General features: G+C 25.7%; 2 protein-coding genes and 1 long non-coding RNA gene across 3 annotated transcripts; 1 reads left to right on the top strand and 2 right to left on the bottom strand.

Moving 5' to 3' along the window:
• Positions 1 to 239: 239 nt before the first annotated feature.
• Positions 240 to 769, bottom strand: LOC129963228 (NADH dehydrogenase [ubiquinone] 1 alpha subcomplex subunit 5-like). Its single transcript, XM_056077426.1, has one exon. The coding sequence runs from the start codon at positions 693 to 695 to the stop codon at positions 345 to 347; it is 351 nt and encodes a 116-aa protein (XP_055933401.1). The 5' UTR covers positions 696 to 769; the 3' UTR covers positions 240 to 344.
• A 574-nt stretch (positions 770 to 1,343) lies between these two features.
• On the top strand, positions 1,344 to 20,003 carry LOC129963226 (mitochondrial GTPase 1-like). The gene is made up of 10 exons (XM_056077425.1): positions 1,344 to 1,748; positions 2,770 to 2,836; positions 3,687 to 3,879; positions 4,572 to 4,628; positions 7,481 to 7,571; positions 8,565 to 8,626; positions 13,789 to 13,885; positions 15,208 to 15,289; positions 15,386 to 15,492; positions 19,827 to 20,003. Exons 1-10 carry the CDS (start codon positions 1,643 to 1,645, stop codon positions 19,934 to 19,936), a joined length of 972 nt encoding a protein of 323 aa, XP_055933400.1. The 5' UTR covers positions 1,344 to 1,642; the 3' UTR covers positions 19,937 to 20,003.
• On the bottom strand, positions 14,675 to 23,857 carry LOC129963227 (uncharacterized). Its single transcript, XR_008783957.1, has 4 exons — positions 23,557 to 23,857; positions 21,919 to 21,996; positions 18,737 to 18,837; positions 14,675 to 14,933 (listed from the first exon to the last, which is right to left on the bottom strand). It is a non-coding gene; the product is annotated as an uncharacterized LOC129963227 (long non-coding RNA).
• Between the last annotated feature and the right edge of the window lie 1,863 nt (positions 23,858 to 25,720).

The following is a 25,720-nucleotide window of genomic DNA, read 5'->3' as shown; positions in this document are numbered from 1 at the left end:
AAAATGCATTTAAAGTAGAACATTTTAATGAAAAATATATTTTCATTTGAATTCGAAGTCAATTAGAAACCTAATGCAATGACAATAATAAGCTTTCAATTGTGAAAGAAAAAAAAAGTTACTCTCAAATAATAATTTAATTGATGTTATGTGGTAAAAAAAGAATTTTTGTTTAAATACAACTTATTACGCTAGTCTAGATATGAAAAAAACTGCTGATGCATTTCAAATGTACTTAATAACAATATTCAATAACTTTTATTCATCTACAACCATTTAGCATATCTTAGGTATTCAGAACATTAAGCATTATATTGATATTACTTTATATATATCAGTTACACTTATAGAGGCCATTTCCATTGGTTGGTAGGTGCCTCAGTCTCTAAAGGTTGCCATGGTTTCCAGGAAATCATTTTTCTCGCTAATGTCAGTTCTTTCTCAGCCTGAAGGATGAGTTCTTCTGCTTGACCACCGTTTATCTTTTCTTCCATTTTCAAAACATCAGGTTCTGTTTGGACAACAGCAAGTCGTTCTTCCACAAGTTTTGCGGTGTGCACACGGTATGCTGAATCTTTTGGAATATTCTCCAAAGCACGTAATATTTTATTGTAATAGCTCGTCAATACTCGATGTGGGTTTTTAGAAACGGCCAAACCAGTAAGGTTGGTGCATTTCTTAACAGCACCGGCCATTCTTAAAAAAATGATTATTATAACAAAACTAGCCTTTAACCTTGTTGTAAATATTTGCTTTAACTTTGCAGTAGTAGTTGTAGTCATGAATGTATGGAGATTTATTTTAAATGTTTATGGCTTTCTCAAAAATATCGGTAAAATGTAACAGTTTTAAGAATTTCTTTTTATAACTATTGTTCTTTTTCATATTACTTATCTTATCCAGCACATTTATAATTTCAGGCAGAAGTCACTTCTATTAAGTTATGACAATTAGTCGTTTGCCCTGAAAAAGCCTTTTTGATGCTTTTGGAGTATTTGTAAGTTTTAATTTATCAGAAATCTTCAGATAAGCTCTTTAACAGTGGTACATCCCTGACACTTGAAAGACCTGATTCATATTTTCGGAGAACATTGAGCATAAACTTCTCTAATTTTTTTTATCTGGCGATATAATTTGGATTATTTTTCCATCCGTGAAAGTACACATTAATCAAGAATAAAACTTGAGAGCATTTTTAAAAAGAAATGTCTTTGTAATTACATAAAGTGGTTTTATTTTCAAATAATTTTGGTTTTATTTCCATAATTATATTCTCATGCCATGCTGTCTGAAAAAAACCAAAAGAAAGCATTTTACCTTTTGCATGGCAACGGTGACTTTTTATTTATATTTTTTAAAGTGCATGCCCGCTTAATGTAAACATTCAGAAATTGAAATGCCTTTTCTTAAATATTTACTATTCAGTTTCCATAAACGTTGATATGTCTCATAAATTCATATTTTAAAAAGTTTGTTGCATCCGACTAAATGAATTCTTCAAATTCCCTATGTAAACATTTCTACGGATAGGAATATATGCAATTATGTGTGTAAAAACCATGTACAATTGTATTTGAATTTCGCTATAATTTAATATAGCGCTTATAGAAATTGACATTCTTTAAAAAGAAACTCATTTAAGATGGTCAGATTTTCAATTCAGCGTTGTACTCAATTTCGAGAATCATTCGTTAGCGCATTTGCTCACTTGGGAAGTAAATCATGGTACCCTGGTCATATGTATAAAGGTATGTTATTGATACTGAACTATTCTTATTCTTTTTTATTGTAAAGGAAAAAAAATCTTTATACTAATCAACACGATGCATATAATCTTTTTTTAAAAAAATTCATTACTGTTCAATATTTAAAAATCTTATTCACTAATGATATGAAATATGTATACTGTGTAATACCGATTCTTTTCAGTATTGAGAGGTATGGCAATATTATAGGACATGTTTGCAGGCTTACAGTAAGAATTTTTATTATTTTATATTACCCATGCTTCAGTGGCGGACTGTGAAACACTAAAAAGTGTGTTTCTTGCATGCTCATTTATTCTGTGACTCTATTAACATAAACAGATTCATAGATCAAATGAGTGGGTATCCTTCACTTGTGAATTATCGTTCACTTTGTTTACTTTTTGATGATAACTCTGGTGATTACCCATAAGATAGATACCGTCCTTTAAAAATGCTTAGATGAAGAAAATAGTGGAATAAATTTTTTTTGACAGAGAATAATAAATTATCAAACTTTTTCATAAATATTATAAAATGTTCATAAGGTATTATAATAATAAAGAAATAAATATTACTTTCAAACTCCTTGCAGTGACTAAAAAAAGAAATATTTCCAATATAATAATTGAATTAAAAAACATGCCAATGAGTGGTATATGCCAGTTGAAACCTGTTTAGGAGTTTGAGAATATCTATCAACTTGACAAATGATACATTGATGGAATTTGATTGGCTTAGCCATAAAAATGAAATGAAACTGTCTTAAAAATAGGAGGCTGGGTACTAGCAGATTAATGTCTGTTTCAAATTCAGTTTGTGGTTGTGAATTCAATATATTCTTAGTGGTATCATATTGAATTAGTGACTTGGGTATGTTTGAAAAGTAATTTTTATTATCTGATAGTGGTTCAAGATAAAAGTTAATTTTCATAACATCAAGTTTTTATCTAAGTTTAAAATGAAATAGTAATGTAAAAAATTACTTAGTTAATTAATATTTTAATGCTTTTATTCATTTTAGGAGTGCTACAGATGCAAGCTAAATTAGCTGTTGTAGACTGCATATTAGAAGTCCACGATGCAAGGATATCCTTTGATTTCAAGTTTATTTTTTATTTGTTTATATGTACATAAGTATATGATATTATAAATTACCATATAAGATCTATCACTATTTATATATAATTTAGGAAGGCATATTCTTCATTGCATAAAATTTATTATAGCAAAAGACTTATAGTATAATATTTTCTTTTAATGAAAAATCTTTTAGAACAGAATTATGTAAAATAATTTTAGTTATAATATGAAATTATGTAGTAAATGACCCAGTAGATTGCTAAAAGGGAAGAGGAGAGGAACTAAGGCCAAACTTTTTCATACAATTAGAACGTCATGTACTTTTATTGAAATTTTTTCTTCTTCTGATAATTACAACATTTTTAAAAACTATTAATATTCTTAAATGATGTTACTATGCATTTATAGGTTAATTCTGTAAAAACCAGCAATTATAATATTTGAAAATTTGCAACTAAAATTTTCAAATATAGAAGATATCCTTGTTTTGATGTGCATATTTCAAGCTTCAGAATATATTATTTGTTGCACTTTCCTATTTTTGGTTGATTTATAGCAATTAAGAGATGTTTACTATCTCTGAAAAGTAATATTGTACTGTGAGTAAAAAAAGTTCATTCAAATTATTAAATTCCTTTTCAAAGTTAATAAATATTGATGTCTAATCTAAAGTGCTAGAGTCGGTGCAAACAGATAAACCATTCTTGCATATTTATATTTTTAATATCAATTCCATTGCTTTTCCTTGTGCTTTTAATTATATCATTTTCATATTACAATATATGTAATTAAATTTGGATGAATAGTTATAAATTTAAAAGAATTTAAAAATGTTTTTTTTCTTAACAAGCCTTACATTCCATTCAGTGGCCGTAATCCCAAGTTTTATTCTATGTTAACAGCAGTTAAACCTCATATTCTTGTCCTGAATAAAAGTGATCTCATTGAACCCTCTTTAAAAAAGAAAATAACTGTTGAACTACAAAAAACAAATGTTCAAAATGTTTTATTCACAGATTGTAAAGCATCGATCAAAGGTGGTGTGAATAAAGTAAGTTTTACTTTAGATATATGTATGATATTTCTTTTATATATGATGTTTTTTTTCCAATATCACTTGGATTGCAACTATTTATATAATCTTTTCTGTGATACTGCTTTTATTAATAACTTTTATCACAATTAAAAAAAGATCAATTTCATAATTTTACATTGAACATAAACTAAAATAAATATGCAAATGTTGATAGATAATTGAATTTATTATATATTCTAATTGATTTATATTTTCATATTTTATTCAATATATTTCTGATTTTTATTTAAAAAATTTTAGCTGGCCTTTTTATTTCACTTATTGTCATGAAGAATTTGATTTGAATGCTTGTGAATATCCAGAACTCAATATTTATAATAATAATTTGATACTTATAACTAAATAATATGAAAACTGCATTTTAAGGAATTTAAATAATATTTCCAACATGATGATTTATAGTCTATGCTTTTCTTTCACAATTCATTTTTTTTCTGTCTCCAATAGAGAAAAAGATTAACATTTCTGTTCTTCGATATCACAATTTTCTTGTTGAAATTGAATGCATATTATCATTTAAAAAAATAGTTATTTTTAGCAGAACATTCTTTGAATAATATTTTCATAGTTTTGTATAATTGCAGAATTATTAAATATATATTCTTTTTTTTTTACATGAAAAATTAAATGAAAATGTTTTTTTGCAGGTTGTTCCAACTGCTATAGATTTAATAAAGAATTCTGAAAACTATAATAGAGAAAATGTAATTACTTTTCAGTTATATTTTTTACATTCATTGAATATAATTTGATATTGATGTTATTTGTTAATTTATCATTATCATAATTGATTTTAATTTTTTTTTGCTTTATTGTTACATACGTATATAAGAATATATTCCATTTTATTGTATCTTTTTATCAGTGAATTCTCCTTCCGATAATAATTCTGTCCAAAATAACATGTTTTATTACTAGTGTAATCAGGTTGCACTTTCAATAACAAAATGTAATTATTTTGTTGCACAGTTTGTGTGGTGAAAAAAGTCATGTAAAATCCAGCAGTTTCTTCCCTTCCATAGATGTAAAAAGTGTGGTTTTAAATATTTTCTGTCCCCCTCCCCCAAAAAAAGTGCTAATTTGAAATTTGAGTTTAACTATAAACTGAAGAATAGTTATTGATTTACAAAAGGCAATTAAAATATCATATAGTAATTATATTGTAAATAAATCTGTAAGTAATGTATGTATTTGATATAACATTGAACTTTCATAATTTCTTATTGCTCAGTTGTGTCAAATAAATCTTCAAAAAAGAAAAAAGAGAAATTAAGAAAAATAGTTGAAAATATTTGTTTTAAAGTTTACTGTTTAATTAAAGTTAACTAAACATAAATAATTGATTTGTTTAATCTTCTTTAAAAATTTATTCAACTCTAGTAAAAAACACGTAACTGTTATTTTTTATTAACAAATAGTCACCTTTTTATAAAACATAAAATTTAAAATATGTTGATAGCTCCCATTGTGCAGTGTAATATAGTCATGAGATATAGTCCCTGATTATTAGAACATAAGAGTCACCATTTGTTAGCAATAAATAGGGTAATAATAAACAATAAATAGTGTAATTTTCTATGGCATTTTAAAATCAATATCTTACCATTGACAAAGTATTTTTTTTAATAATTAATAGATATTTGCTATTTTTAATTTATCTGATCCAATTTTGATTGTAAACACTGTAATGGCAGAGGTAGGAATTCAAAGATATGTGAAATGATAAAGTTTTATGTCTGTTTTACATTTTTTGTCTTTGTGTATGTTGCGTAATTGAATCAATCTTTGGATTTTTGCATCATACAAATTACAGAGGGGAAAAAAAAAAACACCCTAAAAGCATTTTAAAGTTAAGAAAACATCCACTCATTTGTAATGTATTAAAGTATAAGTTAGTTATAAACTAAAGAATCTAATATTTATTTTTGCTTGATTACACAAGAGCCTATTAAAATGCTTATATTAATTAGTCACCTTGTTGTCTTTGTTAAAAGAAAGGCATTGTTATAAAATTTCATTTAAAATTAATATTGACGTATTTATCATAATTAATTAATAATATTATTTTTCTTTAAAACTGTTATAATAATTCTATTATTAAATAATAATATCAATAGTAGTATTGTTCAAATATTTATTTTTAATTATTTATACAAGATCGATTAAAATTTGTGTATTAATTAAGGGCTTTGTTGTCCTTATTGTTTTCATGCTTTTTGATTTAAAGGAATAAAACCTATTGTAAAATTGTGTTTAAAACTAATTTTGATGAATATATTAAGCTAAAGAAAAAATTACATGGAAAAGGCATCGCTAAAATGTTAATTTTTAAAAAGTAGCCATAATATTGTGCTATAATATGCTTCAAAGTTATTGAACATCAAACTTTCGATTCACTTTTAATTAATTAAATTTTGAACCCCTTCTTAGTGCGCATTTACTTCTCAAGAAGTAACTATCTATCAAATTTAATAACTCCAAGTCTGTATGTAGAGCAATTTGAATGTTTTTAAAATTTTTTTCATTATTTGCCAATATTATGGCTGCACAGAAACATTACGATGCTAAAATAAACAAATTTTTCATTTAAACATGCATTAACCCTTTCTAGGGCCATGGGAAGTATGCTTCCCACCAAATTTATCAATCTTTATATGAAATTATGTAGGTTGGCATAAGTTCTGATAAATATTTTAGTAAGTCAGAAACTTGCTTCTGTTCTTTATCTCAGACAAAATGTGTCTTGATTTGTTATTTAATTATTAATTAACCTAATTAATTAATTAATCAAATTAAATTTATCTAATAAGCTAAATGAATCCTTTTTCTTAATCTAATTTCAAGCCTAAAAATATTTTAACATAATATGACTAGAAAAAAATGGCCCTTTAAAGGGTTAAGTAAGCTAGAAATGATACTTATTTCAATTAATAATGTTGCAAATTATCTTGCAATATTTGCTGGCAAAATTCACTAGCATTTTTGCTTTTTAGATAATTTTTTTTTTTTTTTTGCCTCAGGATTCTTGATGCAATTGGTTAATATTTTTTTTTTTTTGAATGGCAATAATGATCATTTAAGGAGTGTAATATAGAGAATATGAAACAGAAGTATTAAACTGATTTCAAATCGACTAGACTGTAATTAATCCTCATTTAACTTACATTTATTAAGATGTGTGCTATAGATTTTTCTAAAGGAAATGATCAGGTATTTGTATATACAATTTCTTTGCAACATCAGTTATAGTGAGAAAAATCATATCATTTATTAGATTGCTGAGCGAAATGCACTGTCAGTTTAATATTTGACATTTCTATATTGATGAAACAAATTTAATGTACTTAAATGGGAGTGTAGTTAAGAATCACATTTAAAAAGTTGTTTCTACAAAAATTAAATAAATAGATGAAGTGAACCTGAATTCTTGTCTTTTCTAATTAGTATGCCAGTTATATTTATAGTTTAAAAATGATTGTGTGTATCATCTGTTCTTTTTTTAGTAAATTTGTGGTGATATTTAAGTTATTTCATTGGCTTTCATGTTTCCATTTAGTCTCGGAACTTCAGTTTAATGGTCATTGGAATTCCCAATGTTGGAAAATCATCTTTAATAAATAGATTAAGAAATATTCATTTAAATAGAAGTAAGTCTTTCAGTAATTATCTTTTTTATTGAATATAATTTTGCTATTTAATATATATTTTCTTGTTGAATTTCAGTAATGAAGTATTGGGGGGGGGGTGAGTTTTATATTGTTTAGTATATCATTGAAAACACAAAATGCATTATGCAACAGTTTATGATTTGATTTGATATATTGTTGATTCTCTATCAAATTTTGTTATTACTGTAATTTTAATGTTTTTTTTTTTTCTATGAAGAGATTTTGTTACTACTGCAATTTTAATGTTTATTTTTTATGAAGAGATGCTTTTCTTTGAAATATTTATTTTTGATTTTTACCTTCCAAGTGTTTATATGTTGTTTTGTCCTCTAATGTGTGTTAAAAATAATTTTAGTTTATCTTTTTTAATCTATCACTTATTAGATAATTATTAAATGTTCCTTTGTCTTTTTTTAACATCTAAATTTAGATGTTTGTGTGTCATTCAAACATTTAATTATCATACTTTCAAATAATAGGTTAAAATTGAGCCATTAATTGGTATTGTTATTTGATGTAAAAGTAATTCTAAATCTATAAACATCTCAAGTTCCCCATTAACTAATTCTTAGTTAAATTAATATGGCAAAACTGTTAGAAAACAGATTGACCTGGTTAGAGAGTGTAGAATACCATTTGATTATTGAAACATGTACATTTGTTTTCTTTGCATTTTTACATGGTATTATTATATTTTGTAATTTCTTTAATGTTCAACTTTAAATATTTAGTTTTAAGTACTGTGTTTTAAAATTGTAAATAGAATAATATATGTATGAAATAACCTGAATTATATATATATATATTAAAAATTGAAATAAATAAAGCTTCATATTTTTGAGAAATTCATTGTTTTTTAATTTTGAAACTGATAATTTGACAAGTTAATTTGAAATGCTTTGTATTCAAATGTTTGGTATAAATGAAACTTCCATCTATCTAATTAATGACATTATTTTTATTTTCACTAAGAAAAAGCTTCAGCTGTGGGTGCTACTCCTGGAATTACGAAATCTGTTCTTGAAAAAATTAAGGTATTATAAGTTAATTATTTTCTATTTTTTTATTTTATTGATTTCATGCATAAAAATTAATTAATGTGTTAATGATTTAAAAATTAATATGTTAATGATATATATATATATATATATATATATATATATATATATATATATATATATATATATATATATATATATATATATATATATATATATATATATATATTCTCTAAATATAAATTAAATCCTAATTCATTTCTTAATTTTTATCTTAATTCAGCCCATATTAACTTCATTCTAAAATATTCTCTTATTTCCTGATTTTGTTCCACCTTTTTTCATTTAATTAATGCAACACAAGCTATATATATATAGCTATAATATATATATATATATATATATATATATATATATATTAGTAACTTTGTCCTATGTATTTGTTATTGTTTACTTATCATCCATATTTGTACACATTAATATTTAAGAAGACTTTCAATGTTTATGAACATGAATATTGTAATAACAAGGTGAATATAATGAAACAGATACTTCCAAACAATGATATTTCATAAAATTATCCTAATATTTTTATAATTCTTATAATTTGTATTTTTTAATAAAATTATTTATTAGGCAGATATGTTAATAACAATTTTTTAATTGGCCTAACATTGGCTCTTCAAGCCCAGTTGCTCTAGGCAGATATCTAATTGTAATTATTATATATTTTAATCTGTCTTTTTACTTTTAAAGAATTATCTTGGCAAATTTTTCATCCATAATTATCCTAATTGAAATGTGATTGCTTATAAACATTGGAAATTTCTTAAGCACTAGCATGATTTCTCACTTTTCCACCTGCAGATTTTATTCCTAATTAAGGCCTGATTATCCATTGCATTATCAGTTTTTATATTTTAATATTTTTGAACAATGATGTTGTGACAAAAGAAAAAAAATGTTATGAAATGTTATTAAGTTTTTCTCTTTATTTGTTTACACAGTAATTATGCTAAGCTTTAAAAGAAAAAAATAATGCAAAAATAGCTACAAAATTCTGAATATAAATGTTTTATTTTGCTCTAATGTGTATTTATTTTGAATAATTTATATTTTTTATTATATGTTTGCACTGAAGTAGTATTGTCCTATTTGATTCTTCTAAATCAATTTAAATATTATTTCAACATAAATAATATTCAAATTATTTCAGAAATTTTAAAGACTGATTATTTTCTAAAATTGTTTAGAAATAAATTTAAACCTTATGATACTAGACTATTCTAAAAATTTTCCTTCTACTATTCATAATTAAAAATTAAACAATTACTTTATATCAAATATTAATAGAAACACTCCATTCATTTTGTACTAAAGCTACTTTTTCACTTCCTAATGTTCACTATATACTTGATTTTCAGAAATGTTAAATTAAAAAAATAATAATTTGGCCTGTACATCCAGTTTATAGTTGCTTGGCTTAATATATAATTGCTGTGAATTAATAATTATTTTAAAAAAGTAAAATAAGAAAATTAATAACTGAATTACTTTGTTTCTGAAATATTGATAAATAAATAAATATTATAAACTTTTATAAAAATTAAAAAAATAAGTTATTTCTCTACTTTTGTTATCATTGCATATTATTGTAGTCTTAAATTTTCTCACAACAGGAATTTAAGACTATATTTATGTCCATGAATTAGGGACAAACAAACAATTTTTACATTCAAAAGTAAAAATTTGACATAATTATTAGGAATTTGAAATAGATGCTACTGTTTTTTGAGTATCTATTTAGAATATCCAAGTATTTTAAACCACATTGCTGTTATGCATCACAAACCTCCTATAGAAGTATCAATTATAGATTTTCTAAGCCAGATTATCTAGAATCTGAGATAAATTTTCTCACTTCTGCTTTTTGTTATGTGATTCTAAATTCTGTCAATATTTTACAAAGCAGTGGTGGATTGCATTCTGTCATATATCTCCCAAATACATTCCTTAAGTCAGGTGAGCATAAAAGCCACTTCTTTCTTTCCACTTATTTCTTCCTATTTAAGAAAACCAAACATGTTGTACAGACAGCAAACACTATCATCTATAAATATAAAGTGATTTCCAATGCACCATAAAAATTGTTCTGTATGAGATATTATAATGAATTACCAAGAAATTTGTTCATTTGTAATTCTCTTTCCAAAATGTGAAATTTCATATATCTATTTAACATTATACCTACCTTACTATAAAATTACTGCTCTGTAATAGTTTATTTCTAATATGTTAGTGATAGAATTAGCAGCTCCAGATTCCTGTCAAATGTACTTTTGCTTTGAAGTGGATAATAAACAAAATCTACTTTCATTTATGAACAGATGCTGATTAACAAAATTGGTCCTTTATTTAATCCCTTCTTTTCGTTGGAAATACTTAACGGAACACAATTAAAGAAAGATAGATATATCCCATTTTATAGTTACACAAACTAACATAGTCTAATTTCGTAGTTACTATCTTACATGAATGTTCTGGTGTTTTTACTTGTTTGCGGCCCTTTTGTCAATTTGATGGCAATTTGATTATTAATTTGGCTGTTATCAGTACGGAACAAACCTCACTTGCAGTATTTTGACTTGTTGTCCAGGATTTTATTTTTAAATAGCTGTTTAAGTTTATAAAATCTTTTCCACAATCACCCTATAATATTTTGCCTGTTTTGAGTTCATTTGCAATATATTAATTGAATGAATTTATAGTTAATCTATAGTTCTTCCAAATATAAAAGTGTCACTAATTAAGAGAAATAAGGCATTAATTAAGAGAAAAAAAGCCCCATAAACAATTTTTTTTTTTTTTTTTTTTTTGAGATTGCTCAGATTTATTTTTTATGTGTAAGAATGATTTATATATTTGGATACTGAGAATATAGATATCTGCTTCCCATTCCTATTAATTTGTCAACTTTTTTGACCACTCACAATTTACTTTTGTATACAAATATTGGTATTGTATGTTCATATTTTAATTTATAAATTTTAATGTAATGCTAATTTCTCACAGATACAGATTTATCAAAATGAGGAAACATCTTATATTTTTAATTTTTATCAAAGCCTGTTATATCTATCTGTTCAGTAATGTTCAGAAACGAAGTAATTCAGTTTATTAATTTAAATTTTATTTCATTTGTTTAAACAGCTATTTATTCACAATAATTATATACAAAAACAAATATTATGAAACATTTATATAGGCCAAAATGTTTCTTCACAATTTCTCACACCATTCTTGAAAGAATTGTATGGATTATGATGAGAGGTGGGCACTAACCTTTCTAAGATTTAATAAAAGATAGAGTAATCAAATTCCTATAATTCTTTTGCTTATTTTTTCAAAAACCATAAAATGATATTTTTTAAAATATGCTTTGTATTCTTGTAGATTCCTATAAATTTGTCATTTTTGACATAACAAATTTATCTTGGGTTTGTCTGTATTTTTTTTTATTATTATTATTCTCCTTTGGTTTACATAAATTTGCTGCAGCTTATTTTTTTGTTACAAATATGTTGCTGTTTCTTAATAGACATCAACATACTTCAATTTACACAAACTTTTAAATTTTTATATAGCTCTTGCTTTATTGAATTGCAACATTACAAAAATACTTTTGTAAAGTATTGTTATTTGTATAATGTAATGATAGATTTTATTGCAGCTAATTACTAACTCATTTATTAATTGTGAGAAATTAAAGAACAAAATTATTAGAACTATTTGCCAATAATTATATATTTTTTTAAATTTAGTACAATCTAATAGTTTTAGATTGATATTTCTAGAACACGTTTTTTTTTTGATATGTTGATTTCAAATTTTAAAAAAGGAAGATAAAATCCAAGTTGTTGGCGCTAGTTTACCTCTTCATCTACAGAGATTTTTAGTACTAGTTTCCAAAGTTGTATAATAGTGTGAAATCAATATTTCTTGAGATATTGATATTGAATTTAAAAAAAAAAACATGTTTTAGGTTGTAATCTAATTTATATTGGATTAATGTAGTATTTCGTTTCTGTTTTTTCAAAATATTGAATTTAGCAATTTGTAATAACTTATAATAATCAAATATAACAAACATATGAAAATGTTTGGGCAAATATAATGTTTTGATATAATAATTATGATTTTTTACTATCACATGTACAAAGTATGCAGAAGGGAAATAGTGTTATTGTTAAAAAGTTTGTTCTAATTCTTCTTTATTGAATTTTTATGTTTTAGATATTTCTGGAAGTAAGGATTTTTATCCATTTCATGCACATGTAAACAGATAACTTCAAAACATAATCTTAAAGATTGATCAGATTTGGTTTCCAGTTTTATTGGAATTGCAAATCTGTATCAAATATTGAATGAAATCTATCATGAAATGAAAAAGGGTATTTGTTCCCTTCTTTCTGGAATAGCACAAGGCAAAACTGAAACTATAAATTTGTTGTTTAAATCCAGGGTTAAGTGCAATATTATTTTTATTTTTTATTTTTTAATTAATAACAACTATTTAAATATTTTTAAAATTTTATTATTGAATGATTAAAATTAAAAGTATACAGTCAAAGAAATCTGGTAATATTGTAATGTCATTTATCTTTCAACAAATAGAGGTTAAGCACCTTTCAGTTTACTCATTCTGAATGTAAATCTCTTGACTTTTAGTTAGGCATATCATCAATGGGCTGATTATGTAATGGATACTATTTGTTTGTATAATATGAATGCATTAACTCAAAACTGCAATAAACTGGCAGGATGAATTTTTTCATCAAAATTGCAGTTGTCTGGGTCTGGGCATATGTGAATACAATAATCAAGATAATGAAATTGATCTAGTTATCGAAATTGTTGGTTTTTACAATGTTTTGTATTTTACTGGTCTGAGTTTTAAATTGAATAGTCATTTCTGTTCATGGAAGGTAGAAAATGTATATAATTGTGTAAACATATAAGAAAGTTGAGAGAAGAAATTATCATTAGTTATAATTTTTCTTTGAAATATTAAAATATTTGTATACATTTTAAATACTCTTATCAGTATGAAATGCACTTTTGAAACATTTTTTTTTTACTTAATTCAAATTATAAAAGATTAAGAAGAAAATATGTGATTTTATTATTATTTCTTTTAGATATGTGATGATCCATCAATATATTTGTTTGATACCCCTGGTGTTGTAGAACCTAGCATTAAAAATATGGAAGTAGGCTTGAAGCTTGCACTTTGCAGTAAGTTATAATTCTTTTTTTGTTCCTCATTACTTCTCATGATTTAAATTGTTCTGTGCTTATTCTTGAATTTAAAGTGCACTAAAACTACATATTAAAAGTGGACAGAACAATTTGAAAAGGAATGTGTTTATAGCATTTTCAAATATCTTTTTTATCTTGAAAGAATGAGTAATCAAATTTTCAAGCATTCAATTGAATAATGAAATTATATAAAAATGTTACTATTCATAATTACAAATCAAAGTTAATTTTAATCAAAAAAATTAAACATTTTTAATTCAACAATTAAGTTTTTTTTTTCTGGACAAAACAATTTAAAACTCAATATTTATAGATTTATATGAGCTGTTTTTAAAAAGCAAAAGTTTCTAATCTTGGTGTTCAAGAATAATGAAATGATTAATTACTTAGGATTGTAAAGTATAAGTGAACTTGTTAAGCATTTTTAAAATCCATAATTTCTTTGAAATGAAATAATTAATATTTAATCGAATACTTTTCATAGAGCCTTAAATTTTATTACTAAAAGTTCATTAAAAATGTTTGGGTTTCTTAGAGAAAAACTCTCTTGAGTACTCAGTTGAAAGTTGTAGAAATTTCTACATTTTTATATTTGGAAGATGTATCCAATCATTTGATCAAGAGTCATACATTACTATTATGTCTTTTTCGGTGGTATTTACTTATATTTGCCTAGATATATGATGTCTTTAAAAAAATGCAATGTGACACTTTTAAAACATTTATTAAGAAGGAAAGCAATTTTAACAAAGAATATTTGTAATTGAAACTACGTAATAATTCTCTTGATTTTCCAACCCTTTTGTAAAAGTTGTTGTAGCTTTAAGGCAGCATCAGTAGTCTATATATAATAATATTGTCCAATCCAATCCAATCTGATTCAAATGATCAGCTTTACATATGAGCCATGTTTACATTAAATATTGATGTAGTATCAAAATCTCAGAAATATAATGCTTCATTAGAAACTGGTTTCCTCATTTCCCATGAATCTTGTTTTGGTTCAGTATCCTATGACATTATGCTAAAAATGGGGGAAAAGAAATTTTAAAATATGTTAATGATATAAAGTTAACATACAAATGTATAAGAATTTCAAAATAACCTCAATATAGAATGTATTTATTTTATTTTAATTCTATTCTATGAATACTTTATTTTTAAATAATGTAATTGCATACTTGTTTTGAGGAGTCTGCAAAACATATATGGTTAAATGTAAAAATTTTCTTTTTGTTTAAGTTATGAGAAGGAGTTCTATAATTTTTTTAATTAATTGATGAATATTTCTTTTATAGGAAATTTGAAAGATAATTTAGTAGGGGAAGAATTAATGGCTGATTATTTGTTATACTGGTTAAATAAACATAAGAATTTTACGTAAGTGTCTGCATTTTTTTCAATTTGGTTAAATAGTTTTCACTTGTATGTTGTTTAAATGCCTATCTTCTAATTAAAATATATTTTCTTCTTTAGATATGTTAAACATTTTGATTTACCAGAAGTAACAGATGATATTCGTGTTGTACTATTTTATATTGCAAAAAATCAAAATCTTGTAAAGAAAATCAGAAATGCTGAAGGTAATTGAAATTTAATCATTTTTAAACAATACTTTTCCTATTTTATAGTATTTAACTAATACAATGATATTTTATGATTTTTATAATGTAAAACTTTTTATAGAAATAGATATAAAAAAACACATATTTTTTTATTTAACAAAAGTAAATATATACAGTTGTAGTAAAATGTGAAAGATTATGAAATAATAAAAACTAATTACATAACTGATAATTTATCTTAAATTTGTAAGTACTGGGAAAGTTATGGATACTTTTATACATGTCAATATGTTACTAATTAATTGTTATTGAAAGATTATTAAGAAATATACAAATAAAGGATATATTTACAATATCTTCCCTTGATTAGATTAATCCATAGCTATCCTGTTCAAACTTAATTGCACATATACAAGTATTAGGAATCCTTCTTCGATCTTTTCATACAGGAAAAAAATGCTTCAATTTTATATGGTTATTTTTCTCTGATGTAATGTAATTTTTGGCTAATACTATTGCACTCTTTATCTGCAAATGTGATTTGAGGAAAGAGCATACAGTATTCACCTTATATTTTTTGAAATCACAGTATTTTCTTGGTAGTATTGCACATCAAAAGATATTTTTCTTCTTAAAATAGACAAACCTTTTCTCCTGGTTGCTCCATGAGATAGCACCTTCTTCAAGTATCGTGATATTATCACTAAATGATCGACAATTCAATCTATTCACCAGTCTAGTTTGAATCACAGAATATGTCTAAATTCTTTTCGGTTTTTTGGAAGATTAGTTTGTTTTTATTCTGAGCTACATATCAAAATATTCTTTGTATGCCAGACTAGTGTTCACAATTAGGGCTGTGGTTTTAACTGATTTATGCAGGTAGTTTCAAAGGCTAAGTCTAGTCTTGTTCTTCTCACTAACTACAAGATTCCCCCCGTAGTCTATCAATACCTGAATACTTTTTTTCTAGATCCAAAGGTTTGATGCTCCTTTAGAATTTAATGTATCACTTGGAGGCTTACAATCTACTTGAGAATCACTAAGCCATCCTTGTTTTTCTCATTATTTTGATTTAGAGTAGATTAAATTAAATATTGGTGAAAAGAACCATAAAGATAGCTCCAGTATTGTCCTTAAATTTTTAGATGAAATTTTCCTTGCTAAAGATCATCAAAATGAATAGTTACGATAAATTTTTTTCCAAGGTTCTACTCTAGATCTTCTAAGCTTATATAATAAGCATACCTTTTTTGTTAGTTGTTGTGGAGCTACTACTTGTTTATTGGGAAGAAAAATCGTCTTTTAATTTGTTTTTCAGATTGGTAGCAATAATATCAAATTGATGAAACAGCCAGTCTTGCTCAACTGAAAATGCTTTATAGCATTTGTAATGGTCTTTGACTTTATTACAAGATAACATACCTCTATAGTCTTTTCCCCTTGTGTCTAACTTCTGGCCACCAGCCGAGCTTTAAATCTGCTCAGGATTTCTTCTTTATTACCCATTTTCTTTTCTTTTAGCATGGACACTACTTCCCATGTCTTGTTCCTTTTAAAATTCTTTAACTCTTTTTCTAAGGCCTAACTTCCATTGTTCTGTTTCAAGATTAGTTAAAGCCTCTTCTTGGCTTTCTGGATCTTTCAGAAAAATCTTAGACTTCTTTTTATTTCTGCTTTCTTTAGATTCACCATAAACCTTCAAACCTCATGATGCATTCTTTTGTCCTCTAGGATGAACTGTTTTTTTATTATCCGTGTTCTTTTTCGGTGTACAACCTTCATCTATTACAATTTCACCTACATCATTTCAAGATTTATTTTTAAAAAAAAATCTTTTAATACCTTTGCTAAGTAATGGGTCCTGTGCATATCAAACTGATTCTGATTTTCTTATCCATCCATTATTCATAAGGGTTTGAATCTGGAATTGAAGATTATTGTTTCTATATAAAATACAGACAGAATTACTAACATATTCTTCCCATAGATATTTAGGAAATTCTATTTCCTTATTTCAGCACTTAAAAGTCCAAGCTGCTTCAACCTAAATTGTTTGGTTGAATTTATTCTATTCTGGTGAATATAGAGCTGCATGCATCTGTGATATTCCATGCTTCTTGAGCATTTGTTTGATGGCTAAGTTGTCTTCTCCAACATCGTTATGGAGAATTTCCTTATATTGTATCACAAATTTTTGCAAAAACATTTTGAACTTCTGATTTCTCAAATTACCTGCATTTTGAAAAGTCGGCTTTAAAAATGATTAAGTATTAAACTTTCTGTGATACTTGTTTAATGGTTAACTTATATTCTTGGGGATCATTTCTCCAGCCTTTGTAGCTTTTTTTTCCACTTTCAAACATCAATTTGTATACCTTCCTGTAATTCTTCTACAAGCTTCATATAATTTTGAGTCACCTGCTTTTATAAAGTGAATTATACATTATGCTTGTCTTGGTATCTCATCTTTTATGATAAAGTTGAAAAGTATCACTGTGGCCATATCCATATTGGCTTAATTTTCAGGGCCAATACCTTCATATCAATCTTAAAGAGACTACAAGTATTCTGTATTCCTTATAAAACAGTTTCTCCACTTATTTGTAAGATATATATCTCTTTATCAGTTGAATATATATCTCTTTATTTCAAGCTTAAAAGGCCATATTAGAAGATGCATGATTTGTTCCTTCATTTATGGAGCTGGAAATACCTGGATTGTTTCCCATTAATGGTCCGTTATTTGCATTTTTAAACCCAATGTCATTTTTGAAGACAGCAATATCCTTTCCTAATTTTTTTTCTTCTTCAAATTTAAAGATTTTGACTGCACCTGAACTGATCACCATTTCACTTATCCTTTTTCATTTTATTTTCTTCTTTTTTTCCCTATGGGTGTACAGCTATGTAGTCAGTTAATCTAAAGGCATTTTCTCTTTTTTGTTGCTCAAAAGAAATCAACTGAACATCCTGGAGTGATAACTTACTGTTAGAGTATCAAGAATTTTGTAAATTAGCAGTTTGCAAATTTGTTCTATTTCTTACTTTCTAGCCTTCTATTCAGGTCATTCCACAAATTTTTTGAATTTTGATAAGCTGCAGTGTTTGAATTTCCCTAGTTAAAAATATCTGCTTATGGTTTATTAATTTTAACTGCTTATCAAATGAGACATAAAATATTTTGTTTAGCTCTAACTAAGCATCTCTAGCGTTGATAAATTTCATAGCCATCATAGCATAATTATTAGCTTTATCTTACCTTTTAAGATCATTTTGATTCTTCTTTTGTGTTGTCTCATTTGCATCTCTCATTTGGCTCCTCTGGTTTCTGGATTTTTCCCTCCATGATTTCCAAAACATCTGCATAGTAGAAGACAAGTTTAATTTGATATTTCTAAACTGACCATTTTATTTTACCATACATTAACTTAATATGGATCTTACCCTGGTCCATTTCTGTCACTTGCAAGATTCCAAGCACTTTTCATAATCTTATATTCTAACTGTCCAAACATTAGGCCTAACAAACATGTAATGTATTAATGTCGAGCTACTTCTAGTCTATATACATGCTGTACAAGAACTGCTGAGTCTGCAACTTGATGACATTTACTTAACAGTATAATAAAAAGGCCTAAATGAATATTAACTGGAAAATATACTGTGCAATGCCCTGACCTAGCCAGAGCCATGCAGGAAACTTGATGGGGCTACCGAAGAGCAACCCCACCTAGCACGAAGGAAAAAACTACACTTGATGACATTGAACCCTTGCAAACAATAAAGAACCTTCTAGAAAAAACGCATATTGGTACAAAATAAAAAACATTACATTATACATTACATATTAAGTTGTGAAACATTAAAAATGCTTATATATTAAATGAGCATTAACTTTTTACATTAGGAGAGAGCTAAATACAAAATCTTTAACAAAAAATATACATTACATCAGAAAAAAAATATATACTATGATGCCAGCAGCAAAAATTAACTAATTGTTGCCATACAAAATGTAATCCAAGAATTGTACTGAAAGGAATATCACAAATCTTAAGCTACAAAAATGTTAAGCTAATTTGGTACACTTTTGATATCAATGAAGGATTGTTTATCTAGTTTTTATTATGGTTATAACTCAAAAATTCATGCTTTTGATTTGTGTTACTTGAAAAGTACATATATGAATCATGGTGTGAGGAATAACAATATAAAGCTTTTATCATTTTAAATATTTTACCTGTTTTATCACAAAATAAAAGCCATCTTATTTCACTTATTTGCACCATGATTGTATACAAGTTTTTAATTTAATGGTTTTTAATTTTCATAATTATGGATTTTTCTAGGAACTGTACAACAGTATCCAGACATTTTAACAAGTGCCATGCATTTTATAACAGCTTTCCGTGATGGAAAATTTGGAAAAATATTATTAGATATTGATCATTTGGATTAACTTTCATAATGTTTTTCCCTCAATAGTGATATGTACAGTATTTGTTATTATTATTGTAAAAACTAAATAAATTATTCTGTCATATATGATATTTTTGTTTGTCTTCTTTAATTTTGTGATGATACAGAAAACATAGCTTACATGGTTATTTTTGTTTATATACAACAGAATTTAGAATAATGCTAAAATAAAAAATTTTAATTTATGATATGTGTTAAATATTAATATTTCTTATATGTTATTAAAATTGTTTACTTATTTTTTTGTGGTAATAATGCATTCAAGATAAATTCCAAAACATAATATTTTATCCTAAATATTACATTTAAATATAGAAATATCTTGTCCGAAAAGAATAATTGAATTCTTATTGAAGAAATTTTAAGCAGTTAGGTGTCATGAAAAGTTTTCTAAAATGGTTTAAAAATATATTAGGTTATTGCAATTGTACACTGTTAAAACTGCATATATTTGAGAAATTTACAGAATTATTAAAATTGTCTTTTGAAGTTTTGAATTTTTAGTTAATGACTTCTTCTTGTTATAAATTTCTCTGTCAATTTCCATCTAAAATAATTAATTTTGTTTTAATTCAATAAAGTAATTTTTTAATAGCTGATTACCCAAGATTCATTAAAAATCTAAGTTAATATTCGTTTTTTTTTTCCATAAACTTTCCACAAAATTATTTTGTGATAAATTATTAAATCTTTTAAGGTTATGAAAAAGCTAATCTATAATTTCTGTTTAAAAAAATTATTAGGTTTTAAAAATTTCTATAAATAAATAATAATAAATATGTCTGAATTGTCACAGTTAGGGTTGCAATTGAATATTTTTTATGATTACAAATAATATTATATACAAAAAAAATATTATATTATTCTTATTTGTATAAGATTCAAGCATAATATATTATCAATTCAAGCATATTCAAAATAAGAAATTATTTCAACAAATTCATAAATACATCTATTACAAACAATAGTTGGTTCTTAGATGAAATTTTACTAAGTATAAATTATGATATTGCTAAGTTCTATAACTGTAGGATTTTTGATTAAAGAAAAAATATTATCTTCTAATGAGTTTAAAATGTATCTAAGATGGATCAGTTTTTGATGAAATTCATTTTTCTTGAGAATAGAATCATAGAAATTTTGAATTTGTAATGGAATAAGTATGTAAAGAGTATAGCTTTTTAAACTTTATATACATATATATGGTACATTTTTAAAAGAAAAGTGAGGGAAAAAGACATGCATAGGTATGCTAGCATTGTATTTAATTAAGTTATATAAGATGCATTTCTTAAGAAAACGATAATTTTGTAATTAATTAAACAGTAACTGTAATCTGTTGAATCATGATATTGTCGTGGCGCTTTACTCAAACCAAAATGCATTTGTCTTTCTGCAAATAACGCGTTGGCAGGCATTTCTAGGAAAGGTGTTGAAATTCTCTTTTTCTAATCTTATGATCCCTGTTCAAAATAACAAGATCTTTCCCAAAATAAACTTTGCGTAATTTGAAGTGGGCACTAAACACCAACACTAAATTAAGAATTAAAAATAGTAAATGTAGTAAATGCCAAAACTGTAAATGTTGAAAAATCGGTTTAAAATATTCACTATCCCGAAGAAATGTTACACTAGTGATATCTTAACATTTTCTTTGGAAATACACCGATATGCTTAGTTACATTACCACGATTTATATTTATTCTAAGTTAGGTTCTTTTCTTAAATTTCCTTCCCCCCATTGAATATTTCCAATTTTAAAATGTAATACAAATGAAAATTCTTATCCAAATATGACTATCGAAATTAAAAAAAGAAACCTTGCTTATTTTTTTTCAAATGTGAGCTAGGAGCAATGTCAGATACTGATGAATTTGCTCATGAAATTAGCAAGATTCTAACCTTACTAAGATTAGAATTTAGAAGTTGATCGAAATGATGCCAATGCGATGTTATACTCACATGGAAAGGAATGTAACATTTGATGAGGTTATAAAAATGCGTACACAAATCGCTTTAGATGTCGTCAGACTGATTCACCTGAAAAAAAAAAAAAATTGTAAGCGTGGCAGAAGTTTTAACTCATTTAAAAAAGGGATTTACAAATTTTGGTGACAACATATTGAAATGAGGGAAATATTCTACAAGGCAAGAAATATTAATAAAAAAAACCCTCATTAACCTCAACCAAGTTTTAACTCATTTAAAAAAGGGGTTTACAAATTTTGGTGACAACATATTGAAATGAGGGAAATATTCTACAAGGCAAGAAATATTAATAAAAAAAACCCTTTGAATTTAGCATGAATTTTTTTTTTCGCAAGATAAAAATAAAAGGTTAGCCGCCTGATCAGTTTGTTAGATTCCATGAAGCCAACAATAAAATAATTTATTTTTATTTTAATGTGTAGTAATTTTAAGAAATAAATTAAGAACTTCTTTAATACGTGCATTTCTTCTAAATAATTTTTCCTTGTTCTATGCCTCTAATTAATTTAGATTCCGATATATGTATATATAGATTTTGAACCTGATTTGTCGGTTGCTTTTATCATGTAAATTTAGGGTATTATTGCATTAGGCACTTTTCACATTTATCACATTATAAAGCTTTGGCAGTGGTGTTAGAACTTTTTTTTTTTTTTTTTTCAATTATATAATTTCCAGTTTAAATATTCAGTTTTCTGTTGATAAAATTCATTCAATAAGAAATTTTTAAAAATTTATTCTCATGAGTAGTTTTCTTAACCATCTTTTAATTAGATTAGAAAATATCACTTTTATGCAAATGGGTTCCAATCCGACGGATAAATTTTGAACCGTAAAGAAAACGTATTTCCCTCTCTCCTTGTAATGATTAATTGAAATTCTGAAGAATACTATGAACTTTTTTTGATAGTAAAGACACTTTTCTAAAACTAGAAAGTTAAAAAATATTTAAAATTTAACTTTACAAAAATGAGTATTACATTAAAATTATGTGTAAGTGAACAAAGAAACCTCCGCATTTTTCTTTAATATTCAATAAATAAAAAAATAAAAAAACTTTTTTGTATTAGCTTCTAGAATTATTTTCGTTGACTGGTTCGAAAAAAGTTACAAGCACATGATAATCAAATATAATAGTTCATGCCAGGACTGTTCAAACTTTTGTTATTCACAATCGAACTCAACAATCTTTTTTCGCTCATTAAATCTACGATCCCACTTGTAATAGAACAATAGAACAAATTATTTCATGCCTCTCAATTTAAGCTCTGTAAAACTGCAAGTCTCAGCATTTTCCCACTTTCTTAGCGAAGGAATAAAAATCCTTAATGCTTACAACATTTTTACCACGATTTCTCTTTCTTAAGTCTACACGGGTTCAAAGAAATCCTTATCAAAATCCCGTAAAAAAAACCATTGAAAGAATTTCTGTCTCTTTTACTTTTTTTAATCTAGTATATCGATGTAGACTGACGTATCTCATTGCTAATCTCTTTCTACATAAATTATGCCTCCCGTCATGAAATAAATCGAGTTTAAAATTCCAAAAGTTTCTTTAATTAGGCCACTCAACTGCTAATATATGTATACAAGAAGATAAATAAAACAAACCAGCGGCTGTGGCCTTCCAAAAACTTTCATGCTTCAACTTTCACTTCCAAAAACTTCATTACTCTACAGTAACGATATCTCCTCTCTTTCACATAAAATAATGGACCTTGAGCAAAACTATGAAGATCACGAGGACTCAGATTTTTATTTTCTTGCATAAAAGTTATGTGTTTCACAATAGAATAGAGAAGACTGAATATGCATTTTGGGTGTAATTTTTTTGGAGCGACTGACACTAGCCGATTGGTCTAAAAGCAAAATTTGGCACTGAATTTCAATTTTAGTAACATGAGTTTTAACTTTTGAGACCGACCGACAGACTTTTATTGTGTTCATTCTGGCAACCAGACTTCCTAGGAATAGATTTCGTTCAAAAAGTGATAGAAATCTGAAAATAAAAGTAAATGTAAATATCACGTGTTCAAAATAAATACTCATTCTAGTTCAAGATAAATAAATAAATAAATAATAAATGAAAAATATTCAATAATGTATTTTTTTTTTTTTGTAAAATGTTAGAGATATGTTTTTAAATATTTTATTTAATACTGCTCTCTGTTTTTTTTTTCTATTATTGATGATTTTGGCTGGAACATTTGCTGAGTATATTTGCATGCTTCCAATGTTGATGTCAGGAGATTCCATTTACAATCGGGCTGAAAGCCTGATCTTTTCACCTGGTGCGGAGTAAATGAATTATGGCAGACATTTATAAAGTATTCCGAACAAGTTGCGTCGATTTTCTGCTTAATTATATCTTGTGTTAATATTTTAAGGCCTATACTCGAGTATAAAATACAGTTTGAAATTAAAAAAAAAAAAAAAAGAATTGATAAATATATATATGCGAAAGGTCTTTGATTTAAGGAGAAACATGTGTGGAGTTCTTTAACATTTTTTTTTTTTTTTTTTGATGATGTTCAGGATGGTGTTCAGTTTTTATCCATTGCTAAGATTTCTTTGTAAGAGCCATGATCAGGCCTAAGACGCAGTCCAAGTAGGAAAAAAGAAACATTGAGAAAGTGTTTTGAACTTTTATAGTTTCAGAAAAGAATCTGCTGATACAGCATTTTGGTTTAGCTAAAAGTCACTGTGGAAAATAAAAGCCCTTGCAACTCAGAAGTGAAAGCCTAGTTCGAGAGATTAGAAAGTAATTATTTTTAAAATGCGGATAAATTGAAACTATTACATATATTAAAGTTCAAGTATTTGTAAAAAAATAATGGATGGACCAAAAAATCTTTAATCAACAAGGAGAGAAATGTTCAAAAAGCTCAAAGTTAAAAGTGTTATAAAAAATACGAAAGATTATTATTTTGATATGAAAATTTCCATGTTGCGATATTTTTATTAATTGATTACTTTCATTATTCGTAGTGACACCAGATGGAGACAGTGTAGTATTATGTTCTGAAAGAGTGTTGTGGTTTTGGTTTAATTCCTTCAAAGAAGAAAAAACTCCAATTAAAAAGAAAAGGAGACAAATTTATTACGAAAGAAAAGAAAATGACTTAGATTTAATTTACAAAAATAATAATCCAGTGTTAATGAATAAATAAATCTTTTTAACTATTCATTAATTTTAATGTAAATACCATTCAATATGCAATCAATAAATAATTACCATTTCTAATAGTTTTGTTACAAACGCAGCACTTACCATTGTAACTTCTTAAGAAATAAATAAAATAAAAATTAAAAAAATAAATAAAAATTAAAAAAAAATTATGAAACAATTTTGAAGTTCAAGCAATAATATAAAATTTATGCAAAAATTATTATTATTATTTTCAAATTTAGGATTGATGTTAAAATTTGCATAGAAAGAGTATTTAAGTATTTGCTTAAAGATTATTCAATGAAAAAAATTGGCCTTCACTAGACATCGTTATAATTGAATGCATAGAGAAAGAAGACAGAATATTGAAAAAATAAATCCATTTCTCAGAAATTGTATAGGAATTTGAATATTCTTGAGAATAATTAAATTCGAATCGTGGCAGTATATTTGATGATCGCCATGATAGATGTCTGCTATTTTAAAGTAACGAAATATGTGGTCAGCTTATTAACTATTTATAATCCTTAATGATATTTAGTATATTATTTATTTAGCGCAGATTAATATTCAGTTGCTGGCTAATTATTTATTTTTAGTTGCTGG

Source organism: Argiope bruennichi, chromosome 3 (assembly GCF_947563725.1).
Source record: "Argiope bruennichi chromosome 3, qqArgBrue1.1, whole genome shotgun sequence".
Lineage (NCBI taxonomy): Eukaryota > Metazoa > Arthropoda > Arachnida > Araneae > Araneidae > Argiope > Argiope bruennichi.
The sequence above is the reverse complement of the archived record's forward strand: the minus strand, read 5'-3'. Positions and strand labels throughout refer to the sequence as shown.

What these genes read in the sequence shown, in the direction of transcription:
- LOC129963228 (XM_056077426.1), bottom strand. Translation starts at nt 695, where the DNA reads ATGGCCGGTGCTGTTAAGAAATGCACCAACCTTACTGGTTTGGCCGTT.
- LOC129963226 (XM_056077425.1), top strand. Translation starts at nt 1,643, where the DNA reads ATGGTCAGATTTTCAATTCAGCGTTGTACTCAATTTCGAGAATCATTC. An exon ending in TCAAAGGTGGTGTGAATAAA is followed by an intron (nt 3,880 to 4,571) that starts GTAAGTTTTACT and finishes GTTTTTTTGCAG; the next exon opens with GTTGTTCCAACTGCTATAGA. An exon ending in AAAACTATAATAGAGAAAAT is followed by an intron (nt 4,629 to 7,480) that starts GTAATTACTTTT and finishes GTTTCCATTTAG; the next exon opens with TCTCGGAACTTCAGTTTAAT.